This window comes from Heliconius melpomene, chromosome 17, assembly GCF_056956725.1.
Source record: "Heliconius melpomene rosina isolate 202511_hmr_F chromosome 17, ASM5695672v1, whole genome shotgun sequence".
NCBI lineage: Eukaryota > Metazoa > Arthropoda > Insecta > Lepidoptera > Nymphalidae > Heliconius > Heliconius melpomene.
The window spans coordinates 8,909,186-8,923,812 of record NC_140405.1 but is presented as its reverse complement, the minus strand read 5'-3'; the positions used below and the strand labels follow the sequence as shown (position 1 = coordinate 8,923,812).

The window sequence follows — 14,627 nt, the reverse complement described above, 5'->3', positions numbered from 1 at the left end:
TAAATGAATTATTTAGGAACTAATTTGCTATTCTAATACTCTGTGCTGAAATTTATTAAATTAATAATAAAAAAAATATATTGAGCACATTCTTGAAATAGGAATTGTATTTTTTAAAATTATTAAATATAACAGGTCTATTTCTATTATACAAAACAATTAACGCATAGTCAGGTTCGCAATATATCCTGCATATAGGATTAGAGGTAGATAGAGGGAACCAAGAGCTAAGCCCGTTTTAACCCTTAACTGCTCGCATGGGGTCAAAGCACTTTCGCATATCGAAAAAATGCACTTGCAACGGTTGGAACCTCCCCGCACGCCCGCTAGTCTCTTAATATGCGCTAAAGAACATACATTAGTACCGTTTAGGCCGCTGCAGGTGAAGGCTAAACCTCTGCTCTCTTGAGCCGTGACCCCGTGCGAGTACTTACGTAACTTTTTTGAGAAAGGTAAGCTTTGTATATTCTATTGTTTTTAATTAGATATTGATATAACTTTGAATGAAATATTATAGTGAATGATAATTTCTATCGTTTTACTAGTTTAGAATCTTTTTTTTTTGTATTTTTCGTACAAATATGTTATTTACATAGTCTTTTTTTATTCCTCAGTTATCAAACATTCCTGCGACAACTTGCAACGGAACTTGTTGAAAGTCATCAAAAACGTCGAACCACGCGGCTATTGGAAGTACATGATGACATGGAAACTCCGCCTGCTCCACCTACCACTAAACGTGGGCGGTGCTGGGCGTGGGCGTGGGCGGTGCAGTGCATGAAAAAGAGTGACCGAAAAGTATCCACAAAATGCAGTTACGGCAAAAAGTTTTTGTGTAATGAGCACTTCATTGTTTACTGCCAAAACTGTAATAACGATGATTGCCATAGTTCCTAAATATTCATGAAATTTTAATGCATGATCTCATGTTGTGCCAAAAATGTTCCTTATTGTAGAAGTTTATATTTTAGTTATTTTTATGCCTTAGAAAATTTTATTTTAAGTTGTGGTTTTTATGTCTTATAGATTAAATAAAGTACTTTCATAATTACTATTCGCTTGTTTCATTAAAAAAAAGGAATCATCAAATTTTATCCATACAAATTGGGGTCACCACGGACCCCGTGCGAGCAGTTAAGTGATTTTCTTCGTGCGAGCAGTTAAGGGTTAAAACAGAGATATTGCGAGACCAGGCATGGAAAACAATAAGTCATTCGCCAGTCTGGAAATCGAACCGACAGCTATCGTATCGCTCTCCCACTGCGCCATAACGGCGTCGTAGAAATACTTATTATGTCCATTTGATTAGAATTATTTATTCTGTTTTTTAAATTATTTAGCACATTTCGTACATAACAACCTTTCCACGAAAGATCTGGTTGTATTATTATCACTTTATATTTAAATCCTTCGTGGAAATAAATCTCTATACTTTTTTTTGATGTTGATATTTAAGGTGTAGTATTAAATCTTATATCAAGATCTTTAACTGTTTAAAATATAGAATGTCTTCTGTGAAAAGTAAATAAATTACTATTACAAAAAAATTTCGCATAAAGCAGGGTGGACAGAAGAGGGAACCTAGTGTTAAGCCTACCCCCTATCCCCACTTTTCATTCAATTCTGCGAGACTGCGTGTTGCGTAGCTGAATTCAACGCAGCACTATGCATTGTTACAAGAGCGAGTAAACGATAATTTATTCTTCCTACTGGGAATTGAACCTATAACCTTCATATTTACAGTCAGAGGTGTGAGAGTGGTTCTGCGAGGTTTCATTATTTTTTTTATGCTACAAATAAATATTTTTACACAAATAGTAAGTACCTATACAAACAGGTATATAAAAGAAAACATAATCTAGCACCTTCAAAGACTTCAATCACCAAAATCCTTTTAGTAAAGAAACATTTTAATATAAAATAAGTGTTCACGGAAAATATTTTGCAATTTTTTTCCTGCAACACGATCGCGAGCTCAAAAATAAGATTTACTTAAGATTAGGTTAGACGTCGACTTCAAATAGAATACAAATCTTATAAAGAAATTTAGTTATATTATATACAAATTTTAAATGCGTATTGAAGCCTGTCATAGCACAGTGGCACACGTTTGACTGTACGTTGCAGGATCGATCCTCACTAGGGGAAATAAATTTATTTAAGCTATATTAATTTCACCGTTCTAATAAACAAAAATTGGGCGGAAAGCTAGAAAGAGACTGTCTTAATATAAGGTTCCCTCGGCCTACCTGATATGAGGCAAAAACATGTAAGTAATTTTTAAATGTTTACATGACGCTATAGTATGACACTTTGGGTAGTACCTAACAGAACAACATCATGTGGATTGTGAGGTCCATATTCTACTAAGGATATAGACTACGCTAAAATGTACGAAACATCCAATTTTCTTTAATCTATCTCCAAATATTAAAATATGCGTGACTAAAATAGTTATTGTATTTTAAATATTTAAAAATCTGGAAGTCCACAGATTTTATTTTAACCATTTGGTAAAACTACCCAGCCAGCAATATCTAAAGCGACGAACGGATCGAAGTGACTCAACTTTAGTCTGAGTAAAAAAGTTCGCATATAATTTTTAATTACAGTTGTTTACTGAAGCGCAATTTAATTGTTGTATAATAATTAATTAATATTTACAACAAAAGTTGAATAACCTTATTCCGATTGTTCATTTAACTTATTTTTTTTCCTCAGCTCAGCTCTCCATAAAATAGTTGAATTAATTCTCAAAAAGAGAGAAAGAGAGAAGAAAAAAATAAATGGAATTTACCCTTAAACTGAAATATCATATTGTCCTATAATTCCTCCAATTATTACGCGTCCTAAGGATAGGTGAGGTCCAAGTTATGATGATTAAAATGCCTGCACGCCGCTAATAGGAATTCTCATACGTGATTTTATTATAGATATCGTTTAATATATCTAAGCTATAATGGTTGTTAAAATATATATATTGTAAAGTAAGTTTATTTGAAAAAAAAACACCTTTAGTCCTCCCTTCCTGCAAGACAAAATATAAGGAAAATAAAAAATAATTAAAGTAAAATAAAACTTTAAACACTAAATGTGTCAAAACAAAGGAAAATTACGTAAAACATTTTAATTGCGTATGTAATTTAGTTACGCTTAGGTGGATGTTTTAAATTATTTAACAAAGAATAATCTACGTTTACAATCTTACATAAATATGATTATAAGATTATTTTATATACTTATAAACATTAAGGCCGGTCTCAATGTTGATTATAATAAATATGAAAATTGTGGGGTGGATCACTCGGGGGAATATTTAAATAATATTTAAAGGTATATGTTAAACGCATATGACAAAACATATTTAGGCAGAAAGTAGAGAACGAAATATGTAAGCACTGTCATGCGAAAAAAACGTGAAGCTAAAAATAAAGAAATAAATTAATAGAAAATTTTCATCATTGTACTCGTATATCTCGCCATACATGCCACCATGTCATACATGCCAGTTGGTACTTCAAATCCTTCCGTTTAACATTTTATTAAATGGACATATTTGGAAATGTAATACTAAGGCGAAGTCGACTCCTAAGTAAAACTTAATAAAAACTCCCTTCTGCCTAAGCATTACCTTGTCAATTCTCTTTCGCAATAGAAATCAGGCTTAAGAATATGTCATAAAGGCAACTCTTAGTTATTTCCATTCGACCACGCGGGCGAAGCTGCATGTAAAAGCTAGTCTACTATATGACGATGCGCGCTAAATAAAACGTAGAAAAATCTACCACAGATTTTTCTACGTAAATAAAAATAAAAATATATATTTACTTAATTAAATTTATTTAATTTAGGAAAGGTGCTTAATTCTAACGACTACATAGATATTTACTGACCGTATAAATCAAATATCGCTTACGAGAGGTGTGTTGACACTCATCCTGGACAAACATTGATGTGTCGAACAATTTATTAGCATTTTGTGCTTATTTCGCAAGTCACTGAGCAATTATTTATTTCTGATAACGTAATATTTAAATAAAAATAATTTAGACACAATGTACAGATCCGGTATATAGCGAAAGAAAAAATTTGGGGACCTTCTCTCCTTCCCCCCCTATGTTCATGGTAATAGATATCTATATATATAAAAATGAATTGCTGTTCGTTAGTCTCACTAAAACTCGAGAATGGCTGAACGGATTCATCTTATCTTGGTCTTGAATTATTCGTGGTGGTCTAGGGAAGGTTTAAAAGGTGAGAAAAATTCGAATAATTGCCGGGAAAATCCTCAAAACAGTATTTTTCTATTTCCCATACCAACGTTTTCTAAATAAAATGGAGAGTCAATTTGTAGTTGTTTGCGCGTTGGAGGTTCTAATATCGCGTTCTGAAACTCAACAAAAGTGGAAGTGAATCGCGAACGCGACAAAATTGCATAGTCTCAAAATACATAGTCTCAAAATACATAGTACATAAATAGTGGTCGGCTTCGAAAAACCCATTTTGAGCTAACTTCAGTTGTTGATCTGTCGGATTATTTTTTTAATAAGACTATATAGAAATCGAAAGATAAATCTTGAGTTTTGTCACAAATTAACTTATAAATCTTAAGTTAAATTTCTGAACGCAATCATAATATTTGACATGAGATTTGACAACTAACTGATATGTCAATCCATCCTGTCGCATTTCAGAGTACGAATAAAAGTATTACGATATTATATCTATCTTTGTGGCTACGTGCGCGAGAACTTTCTTTACTTTGGTGATCCTTTGTGATAGTGACATTTTAAGTAATGTGCTCATTTTTGTGATAGTGACACTTTACTGCTAAATAAGCGGGAAATTTTCTCACTTTGATCAATTACAATTTACGATGCCGAGGAGAAGACGACCTGACTTAGGTCGTCGTAGTCAATCAAATGTGCGAAGAGCTACCTCACGTGCTAACCGCACTGATGACCAGAGACAGACAGATCAAGAAAATAGTCGTATTGCTATGTCAGAATTGCGTTCTTTAGTGAGTGACAATGTAGGAGATAGGCTTAGAATGCAACGAGTTCGTGCACATCGAACACAACAACAGCAAGCTAGACATAATGAAATTGAGCGAATCCGCAGACGCAGTGCTCCTGTGATTCTTGAACGAGCTGCATTCCACTATGATCCGGCAATTGATTATTGTGCCGACAAATCGGTAACAATTGGGGAAATGAAAACAATTTGTAAATATTGTAAGGCGTTAAAATACACTGGTGAATCTACTGGATTATGTTGTGCTGAAGGCAAAGTAAAATTGCCACAATTGGTCCCACCACCAGATCCTTTACGCTCTTTAGTTTCTGGGATTGGAAATGATTCTAAACACTTCTTGACCAACATTCAGAAATATAACAATTGTTTCCAGATGACATCATTTGGTGCTACACATATTATACAAGACAATTTCATGCCCACTTTCAAGGTATTATATAAGAATATTTTTTTATATTATTCAAGTTTGTACTAAAATATATATATATCGGAAATAATTAATGGACAAATTTTTAAAAATTACAGATACAAGGACAAATTTATCACTTACTGGGAACTCTCTTACCACTACCTGATGCAGATCATCAATGTTTACAAATTTATTTTATGGGCAACTCAGATGCGGAAATTAATAATCGTTGTGCTCACAACCCAACAGTGAAGAGAACCATTGTCCAACAATTACAAATGTTTCTTCATCAGAATAACAATTTAGTAAACATGTTCAAAATAGCATTGGATCGGATGCCATCTGATAGCCATAATATTATTATTCGAGCTGACAAAACACCTGCCGGTGAACACACAAGGAGGTTCAATTCACCTACCATTGATGAAGTGGCTGTTGTCATTGTGGGAGAAAATTTGCAATCTAGAGATATTGTGCTTCATCGTCGGAATAGTGATTTAAACGTGTATCTGAAACACACAGGAGTTATGATGCACTACAATATCCTTTGATCTTCTGGCAGGGGGAAGATGGATACCATTTTAATATCAAAATGGTAAATCAAGTAACAGGTAAATTAATTGAACAAGATCAAATAATATTTTTAAATTCAATTCATCTAAGTAACAATTTAAACATTTATCATTTTTGATTGCAGGTGCTGAAACCAACAAAAAAGTTAGTGCTATGAATTTCTATTCATACAGACTCATGATCCGTCAAGGTGAAGTAAATCATATTTTGATGTGTCAACGACTTTTTCATCAGTTTGCAGTTGACATGTATGTCAAAATTGAGACAGAACGATTGACATACATCCGGTTGAACCAACGACGGCTACGGTCAGAGGAATACATCCATCTCCGCGATGCTATAAATGCTGATGGCAATGTGAATAATGTAGGAAGAATGACAATTTTGCCAGCTACTTATATAGGAAGTCCACGCCACATGCATGAATATGCTTAGGATGCTATGTCATATGTTAGGCATTATGGCCGCCCAGACTTATTTGTTACATTCACATGTAACCCAAAATGGTCCGAAATCAAGAAGGAATTACTACATAGCCAAACACCAGTTGATAGACATGACATAACTGCCAGAGTTTTTAAACAAAAATTAAAATCTCTCATGAATTTCTTAATAAAGCATTGTGTGTATGGCCGAGTCCGTTGTTGGATGTACTCTGTAGAATGGCAAAAGCGTGGATTGCCACATGCGCATATTTTAGTCTGGTTAGTGGACAAAATAAGGCCAGATGAGATTGATTCCATAATTTCAGCTGAAATTCCAGATGAAATAGTTGACCCAAAATTGCATGCAGTAGTTACTAAACACATGATACATGGACCTTGCGGACATTTCAACTACAATTCACCCTGTATGGTGGACGGTAGGTGTTCCAAGCGATACCCAAGAGACCTGCTTGCTGAAACCATAACGGGAAATGATGGATACCCATTGTATCGTCGGCGATCAGTTGCGGACAGTGGGCGATCGGTAGTTGTGAAGGTAAGAGGACGAAATGTTGATGTAGACAATCGTTGGATTGTGCCATACTCGCCAATATTGTCCAAAGCTTTTGAGACTCACATCAATGTGGAATATTGTAATTCTGTGCAGTCGATAAAGTACATATGTAAATATGTTAATAAAGGTAGTGATATGGCTATCTTCGGTGTAACCAATGCAAATGATGAAATATCACAGTACCAGATGGGTCGCTATGTAAGTAGCAACGAAGCTATTTGGCGTATCTTTTCATTTGCGATCCATGAAAGACACCCTACAGTAGTCCATTTGGCAGTCCATTTAGAAAATGGTCAACGAGTTTATTTTAATGAATCTAACGCGGCAGACAGGGCGGCACATCCACCGTCGACAACATTAACAAGTTTTTTCACAGTCTGTCAAACTGATGATTTTGCTCGCACTTTGCTGTATGCTGACATGCCACGCTATTACACATGGAACGCATCATCGAAATCATTTCAGCGTCGAAAACAAGGAACACCAGTTGAAGGACATCCAAATGTATTTGCTTCAGTTGCTCTGGGTCGCATCTACACAGTACATCCAAATAACGATGAATGTTATTATTTGCGGTTGTTGTTGGTGAATGTTCGTGGTCCGACATCGTTTAAACAACTGAGAACAGTTAATGGACAGCTGTGTGCGACTTACCGTGAGGCATGTCAACTATTACATTTACTTGAGAACGATTTGCACTGGGATGATACGCTCAAGGATTCCGTAATATCTTCGTCGCCGCATCAAATTCGTACATTGTTTGCGATTATCATATCGACATGTTTCCCCTCGAATCCAAAAGATTTGTGGGTTAAGTATAGAGATGACATGTCTGAGGATGTTTTGCATCGTGTGCGCCGTCAAACTTTGAATCCTACACTACAAATGACTGAAGAAATTTACAATGACACATTGATCATGATAGAAGATATGTGTTTATTGATGGCAAATAAAGTATTGTCGTGTTTGGGAATGACAGCACCCAATCGTCATATGCACGATGCATTAAACCACGAGTTGCAAAGAGAACATCAGTACGACATTAAAGCATTGGCCGAAACAGTTCGTACAAATGTTCCACAATTAAATCAACAACAAAGAATTGCGTACGACACTTTGATAGAAGCTGTGAACAGAGGATCTGGTGGAATTTATTTCCTTGATGCTCCCGGAGGAACCGGAAAAACGTTTTTAATTTCATTGCTTTTGGCGAGGATCAGATCGCGAAATGATGTTGCTCTAGCGTTGGCTTCATCTGGAATAGCTGCAACTCTGCTAGAAGGCGGGCGAACTGCACATTCTGCCTTGAAATTACCACTAAACATGCAAATCACCGAAACACCAATTTGCAACATCGCCAAAAATAGCGCAATGGCCAAGATCCTGCAGGTATGCAAATTGATTGTTTGGGATGAATGCACAATGGCCCATAAGAGGTCACTGGAGGCACTGGACAGAACGTTGAAAGATCTTCGTGACAACCAAAATATATTCGGTGGGGCCATGATTCTGTTGTCAGGTGATTTTCGTCAGACTCTTCCAGTTATTCCCCGATCAACTGTTGCTGATGAAATAAATGCATGCCTAAAATCATCAAATTTGTGGCAGTACGTAAAGACACTCCACTTAACAACTAACATGCGAGTATTTTTGCAACATGATGAAACTGCAAATGTGTTTGCGAAGCAGTTGTTAGACATTGGAAATAATAAAGTGGCAGTGGACAACTCGACCGGATTCATCACATTACCTACAGATTTCTGTCACATCACAGACTCAAAAGTGGAGCTTATTCAGCAAGTTTTCCCAGATATAGCGCAAAAGTTCAATAACCATAATTGGCTGGGTGAACGAGCAATATTAGCAGCGAAAAATAAAGACGTCGAGGATCTTAATGCGACCATTCAGAATTTTCTTCCAGGACAGTTGGTTTCCTTTAAATCAGTCGACACCGTAATGAACCAGGATGACGTAATCAACTATCCCACTGAGTTTTTAAATTCACTGGAATTGCCTGGATTACCACCTCACAATTTGCAGTTAAAAGTAGGATCAGTTGTCATCATGCTGCGTAACATTAATCAACCTCGACTATGCAATGGCACAAGACTGGCTGTGAAAAGACTGATGAATAACGTCATTGAGGCGACAATCATAAAAGGAAAATACAAAGGAGAGGATGTCTTGATCCCGCGGATACCGATGATTCCAACGGACTTACCATTCGATTTTAAACGCTTACAATTTCCAGTACGTCTGGCCTTTGCGATGACCATAAATAAATCGCAAGGACAGTCGTTAGAAGTTTGTGGAATCAACTTGGAGTTTCCCTGTTTCGCGCATGGACAATTATATGTCGCGTGTTCGCGCGTCGGAAAACCGTCTTCTTTGTTTATTTACGCACCACAAAACAAAACAAAAAATATAGTTTATGAGAAAGCTTTGAATTAATTAACAGACTGTATTTTAACAGTGTGTGTCTGTGAATATCAAATTTAAACCTTATAAATAGCCAGTATTTCAGGAAAACTCTGTTTTCTAAGTAAGCAACATGATGTATCGAAAATAATAATAAAACTTCATGCTTTATTCAATAAATGCTTTTTTATTAAATACGCATTCGATTTGTTTGTTTTGAAATCATTTTATACAAAAGAAGATTATCTTTCTTATTCTTCTCTTTTCTTTATCGATCTTTTATTCTTCTCTTTTCTTTATCGATCTTTTCTCTATCGGTCTTTTATTTATCGATGAGGCAGTACGAAGTCTGCCGGGTCAGCTAGTATATATATAAAAAAAACTTTTTTAGCAACTGTCGAAAATCTAATTGGTTAATTATTATTAATCACCAGGTATATAGTGAGATTTTGCAACCACAACAGGGAAAATAATTTCTATTAATGTGGTTGTCAAAATTTTATTTTTAGCTGTCCTTTTAAAATTTAATACTCCTAAATATTTTATGAACACATCCATTTAGCTTAGCTTTATGAGTTTATGCAAAATAAATGTTACTAAAAACTATTTCTGAATGAAATCGGCCTGCACCGTGCCGTACTTGACATGACATGACATGTGGCTGAGAGTGAATTCTAATGTCATTCATGTGTCAAGAGGTGTCATCTAACTGTTAGCGTTGGGTTCGTGAGTTCGATTCTCACTCGGGGGAACAAATTGTTTTCATTTCCTCGATCTGTTAACAAGATGAAGCACGACGTTCAGTTCCACCACTCAATGTTGATAATTAGGTGGTAAGTTTATTATATGATACATACAGCAGGGAGGTAGAGGGAACCTAATATCATATAGTTAATTATTAAAGTAGTATAGCGTCATATATGTAGTTTCACATGCATAGTTTACTATATGAGCCCAAAAAAATCTTAATATTTCTTTAATGAGGTTAATTATTTACAATAATACATTAGAGCAATCAATTATAAGTTCATGAACCTGTTAATCACAACTGAAGGAGTGAAACGTGCATAAGTGGCAGATCATACTCACCTGCAAGTTTCAATGGATATGGAAGAAATGCCATTACCTTTATAAGTTGTTTCTTATTTTTACAGGGAAAACCTGGGAACCTAGTGGTTAGTTAGACACACTGTTCCCATTAAGACACTTCCGTTCCTCACTCATTATTAATAATTATTTAATTTACGTTATTTTGCCTTAAAATAAGGCTTGCAGTTTATAATACAAAACAAGAACAAAGAGGTACAATCCTTCTACAAATTGCGGAAGACGTCTGGGCTCTCATATCGCAAGCAACATTTTCCGCGATGACATTGATGTTCCGGGCATCGTATTACATATAAAACTCTCATATCTATATATATATAATCGAAAGGTCACTCACTCATCACGAAATCTCAGAAACTACATGTGCTAGGAATCTCAAATGTTGTATAGGAGTTAATTATAGGACGTAGGTGCTCGCTAAGGCGGGAATTTGTAATATTCGACTTCTAGGGGGTTGTTTTGGGGGTTGAAAGTTTGTATGAAACTTCGTTACTAGTGACATTTGTCTTTGTCATTCGTTACTAAATGCTAGGAGTCTCAAATTTTGCATATACGTCACTAGGACGTAGCCATGGAGACAGAAATTAATAATAACATAGTTCACGCGGGTGAAACCGCGAGCGGGCCGCTAGTATATAATATGTATATATCTACATACATATATCTATCTATCTTAATTTATTTCTATTTAGTATCTTGGGTTATATTTTCATTTCTTCGGGTAGGTGTCAAGAAGAAATTGAATTCGGCGGAAAGTGGGGAATAGAGTGTCTTAACCCTAGGTTCCTTCTGTTTACCCCGCTGCGTGCGGGATATAGCGTGAAGCTGACTTGATATTTTATGATTTGACTCTCACTATTAAGTATTCATTCTAGTCTTTAACCAACTAACCTAATAATGATATTTATTCTGTTTGTTGATAAAGTCTGATTAATACCAGGCCTTTCAGGTCAGCTTACTCATTAATAGTATACAACATGGATGATTTCCAAGAGGCGCATATTCAAATTCCGATACGTATATTTTTTTAAGTTTTCTAAAAAGTAAGTATATCTATTTACAAAGCCATTTTATAAAAATGAGAAATTGAAATTTTATTTTCACATCAGTACGAAATTATAAAAAATACTTTACAATATATATGGGTATTCGTTAACAAAAGGTTGATATAAAGTCGGTCAGTGCAACCGATGTTTATATATGCAAAGCAATTTGTCACGTTGGCTTTTCAAAAAATCGATTTCCCATCAATTATATTTTGAAAGTTTCAACCACAGCCTACCCATATGGTTAATAACTGTTTTTAGTTCGTTTTTAAAAGCGAAATTAATATTGAATTATAGGGAATATCGATGTTAATTTTTTTGCCAAAAATTAGTAAATATCTTTATCCATTGTATTGTACGATAGTTGTAGAATAGTGATAAAGAATCGCTTACTATCAAATAGTAAAATAGGTGAAATCCTTACCAAATATATCGTTAAAATGCCTATTATATTATAACAAATTCTTATTTTTTAAAATTTATTGATTAAGCGCGGCGTTGAGTTCTCCCACCCAACACGCAATGCCTCCAGAATTTGGCAGAAAGTGGGGAACGGAGTGTTTTAATACTAGATTCCCTCTGCCTATCATGCTGTGTGCGGGATACAGTGTGAAGCTGATTGAATTCTCTTTTAAATTAGTCTACGCAACGTTGTTTTATAAAGTTATTATATTTTATACGTTTCTTGTTTTTACGGTATAATATCCGCATATGATTTTGAATATGCGCGGGTAAGAGTTACCACTTCCTCGTTTACTTTCTTCTCGTTTATCTTCACCTCAAAGTATACGTCCAAGGTACTCCTCATGATCAATACGTCTACTAACTTTACTTAACCTCTTGTATTTTCAAATTTTACTGGGATATTTATCTGAATCTCCTACAATTCACTCTAGTTATATACTCGTATATCATAATTCAAATACAAATTTGAATTTAGAATTAGTCTGTATGCAGTGAAAGTAGACGCCAGAGGAACAAAAAGGAAACCACTACACTGCAGATCTCAATCTGGCTCTAAAGCAGAACTGGTAGAATGACTTCAAATTTGGTTAGATAGGCGGAGGAGTTAAGGAAGTGGAGACGAGCGTTAATACTTATTTCTAATGGTCAGCTTGAACTTGGGTCGCAAGCTTCTTGCAAAGCGATGGGCCATTGTATGGTGAATCCATGGAATACTAAATAGTTCCTTCTCATGATGTTAAACTCACTTTCAACTATTTTGCTCCAATTGTTAAATTCCAATATGTTCTTAAATATTATATTTTTTTAGCATTTCATTAGAATTTGCCCTTAACAGTTATCTATTGATTTTTAAATAAGTCGCAAAACGAGATATCGTAACGTGATTTGGTAAGTAGGAACTTTAATGATCACTTAACTCGCATTTGTATGCAAAGTTTGGACTGTAGGAAGATTTAAAATAAACTATGTGGTTACTTAAATAATAACAATTTATTCTAACTTTAATGTATTTCCGTCAACTACTTTAACTAGTGTTTTTTTAATATATTATTCCATAATTGGTAAAGAAAAATACTTTTTTAGAAAACGTATGAAAATCAGCACCATCAGTATTTGATCCTGGGGCTTTCCATTTCTAAGGGTCACAAATTTGAATCCCGTTACGTTAAACATTTTATGTATTTTAATTTAATCTACCTTCCATAACTTGATAAATAAAACAACGAAAATTTTGGGATTTCAGGAAACATATAAATTTGGCATTTAATAACTAACAATTTGGTGAATTCAAAAAACCCAGACCAATTAAAAACCACAAATAACAAAAAAATTGACTAAATCACGATAGCATCACCAAAATTTATTTTTATTGTCTTTATACATAGTCTGTTCTTTAATTCTCGCTCAAATTTCGTATTACGCGGTGGAACTTAACGGGGTGCTTTGTTTGTACTTGAACGATGAATTAAAAATAATTCATTCCCCCGAGTGGGAATCGAACTTTGCCCCCAACAATCCAAGGTTGCCGTGCCACCGGGTCTGTCAGAGGCCCAGTTCGGGTTCAGAGCCGGTCGTTCCACCATCGACGCTCTTAATGCTCTGAAGACTCGGGCGTTGGCCGCGACTTCACAAGGAGAGGTTCTCCTAGCCGTATCAATAGACGTGATGAATGCCTTTAATAGCCTGCCGTTTGAGACGCTACGAGAGGCACTCCGATACCATGGTGTGCCTTTCTATCTCCGGCGGCTATTGAATGACTACCTTCAGGATAGAGTGATTTTATGGACTGGAGGGGATGGGCAAATCGGTCGTCGAAGAGTCGCTTGTGGGGTTCCACAGGGGTCGGTTTTAGGCCCGGTTCTGTGGAATCTCGGATACGATTGGCTCCTACGTTGTCACCTACCCCACGGGATGAGCGTCATCTGCTACGCTGATGACACTCTTATCACATCCCGAGGTGTAAATTATAATGAGGCGGCACATCTGGCTGAATTCGGTATCGCTCGTGTTATTGACCGTATTGAATCGCTTCTTCTTTTCCAGTTCAAAAACGGAGGCCCTACTGTTTCATGGTCCACGCAAGGGACCACCCCGTAGGGCCACTCTTTCCATTCAGGGACAGGAGGTGGAATTACGGGCTCAGATGAAATATCTGGGTCTGATCCTGGACAGTCGATGGTCGTTTTCGTCGCACTTCGCTCAACTTGTACCAAAGCTTGTGAATACCGCAGGGGCCCTCGGTAGATTACTACCGAATATTGGAGGTCCGGATTACACATGTCGACGGCTATATGTTGGCGTGTTGAGATCTATGGCGCTGTACGGGGCTCCCGTGTGGGTGGATTCTCTCACCGTTCGTAACAGGACTCAACTGCGAAAAGCGCAACGGGTCATAGCGGTGAGAGCTACTCGGGGCTACCGTACAGTGTCATGGACGGCGGCTACTCTCTTGGCGAGTGATCCGCCTTGGGAGTTACACGCGGAAGTACTCGCTAAAGTCCATGCTTTCCGTACAAGTGAGCGGTCGCGAGGGGAACGATCATCAATGGAGGAAATCGTGCGGATCAGGAGAAGGG

General features: G+C 36.2%; 2 protein-coding genes across 2 annotated transcripts in view; one reads left to right on the top strand and one right to left on the bottom strand.

The window, feature by feature from the left end:
* The window catches only part of LOC146530179 (nose resistant to fluoxetine protein 6-like), a 64,819-nt gene that overhangs the window by 17,547 nt on the left and 32,645 nt on the right, over nt 1-14,627 (bottom strand). The window lies entirely within an intron of this gene.
* LOC146530180 (uncharacterized) lies at nt 4,760-9,649 on the top strand. Its single transcript, XM_085200777.1, is given in 4 exon segments — nt 4,760-5,464; nt 5,560-5,938; nt 5,941-6,054; nt 6,141-9,649. Coding segments are annotated over 4 exon segments (4,407 nt in total). The 5' UTR covers nt 4,760-4,876; the 3' UTR covers nt 9,467-9,649.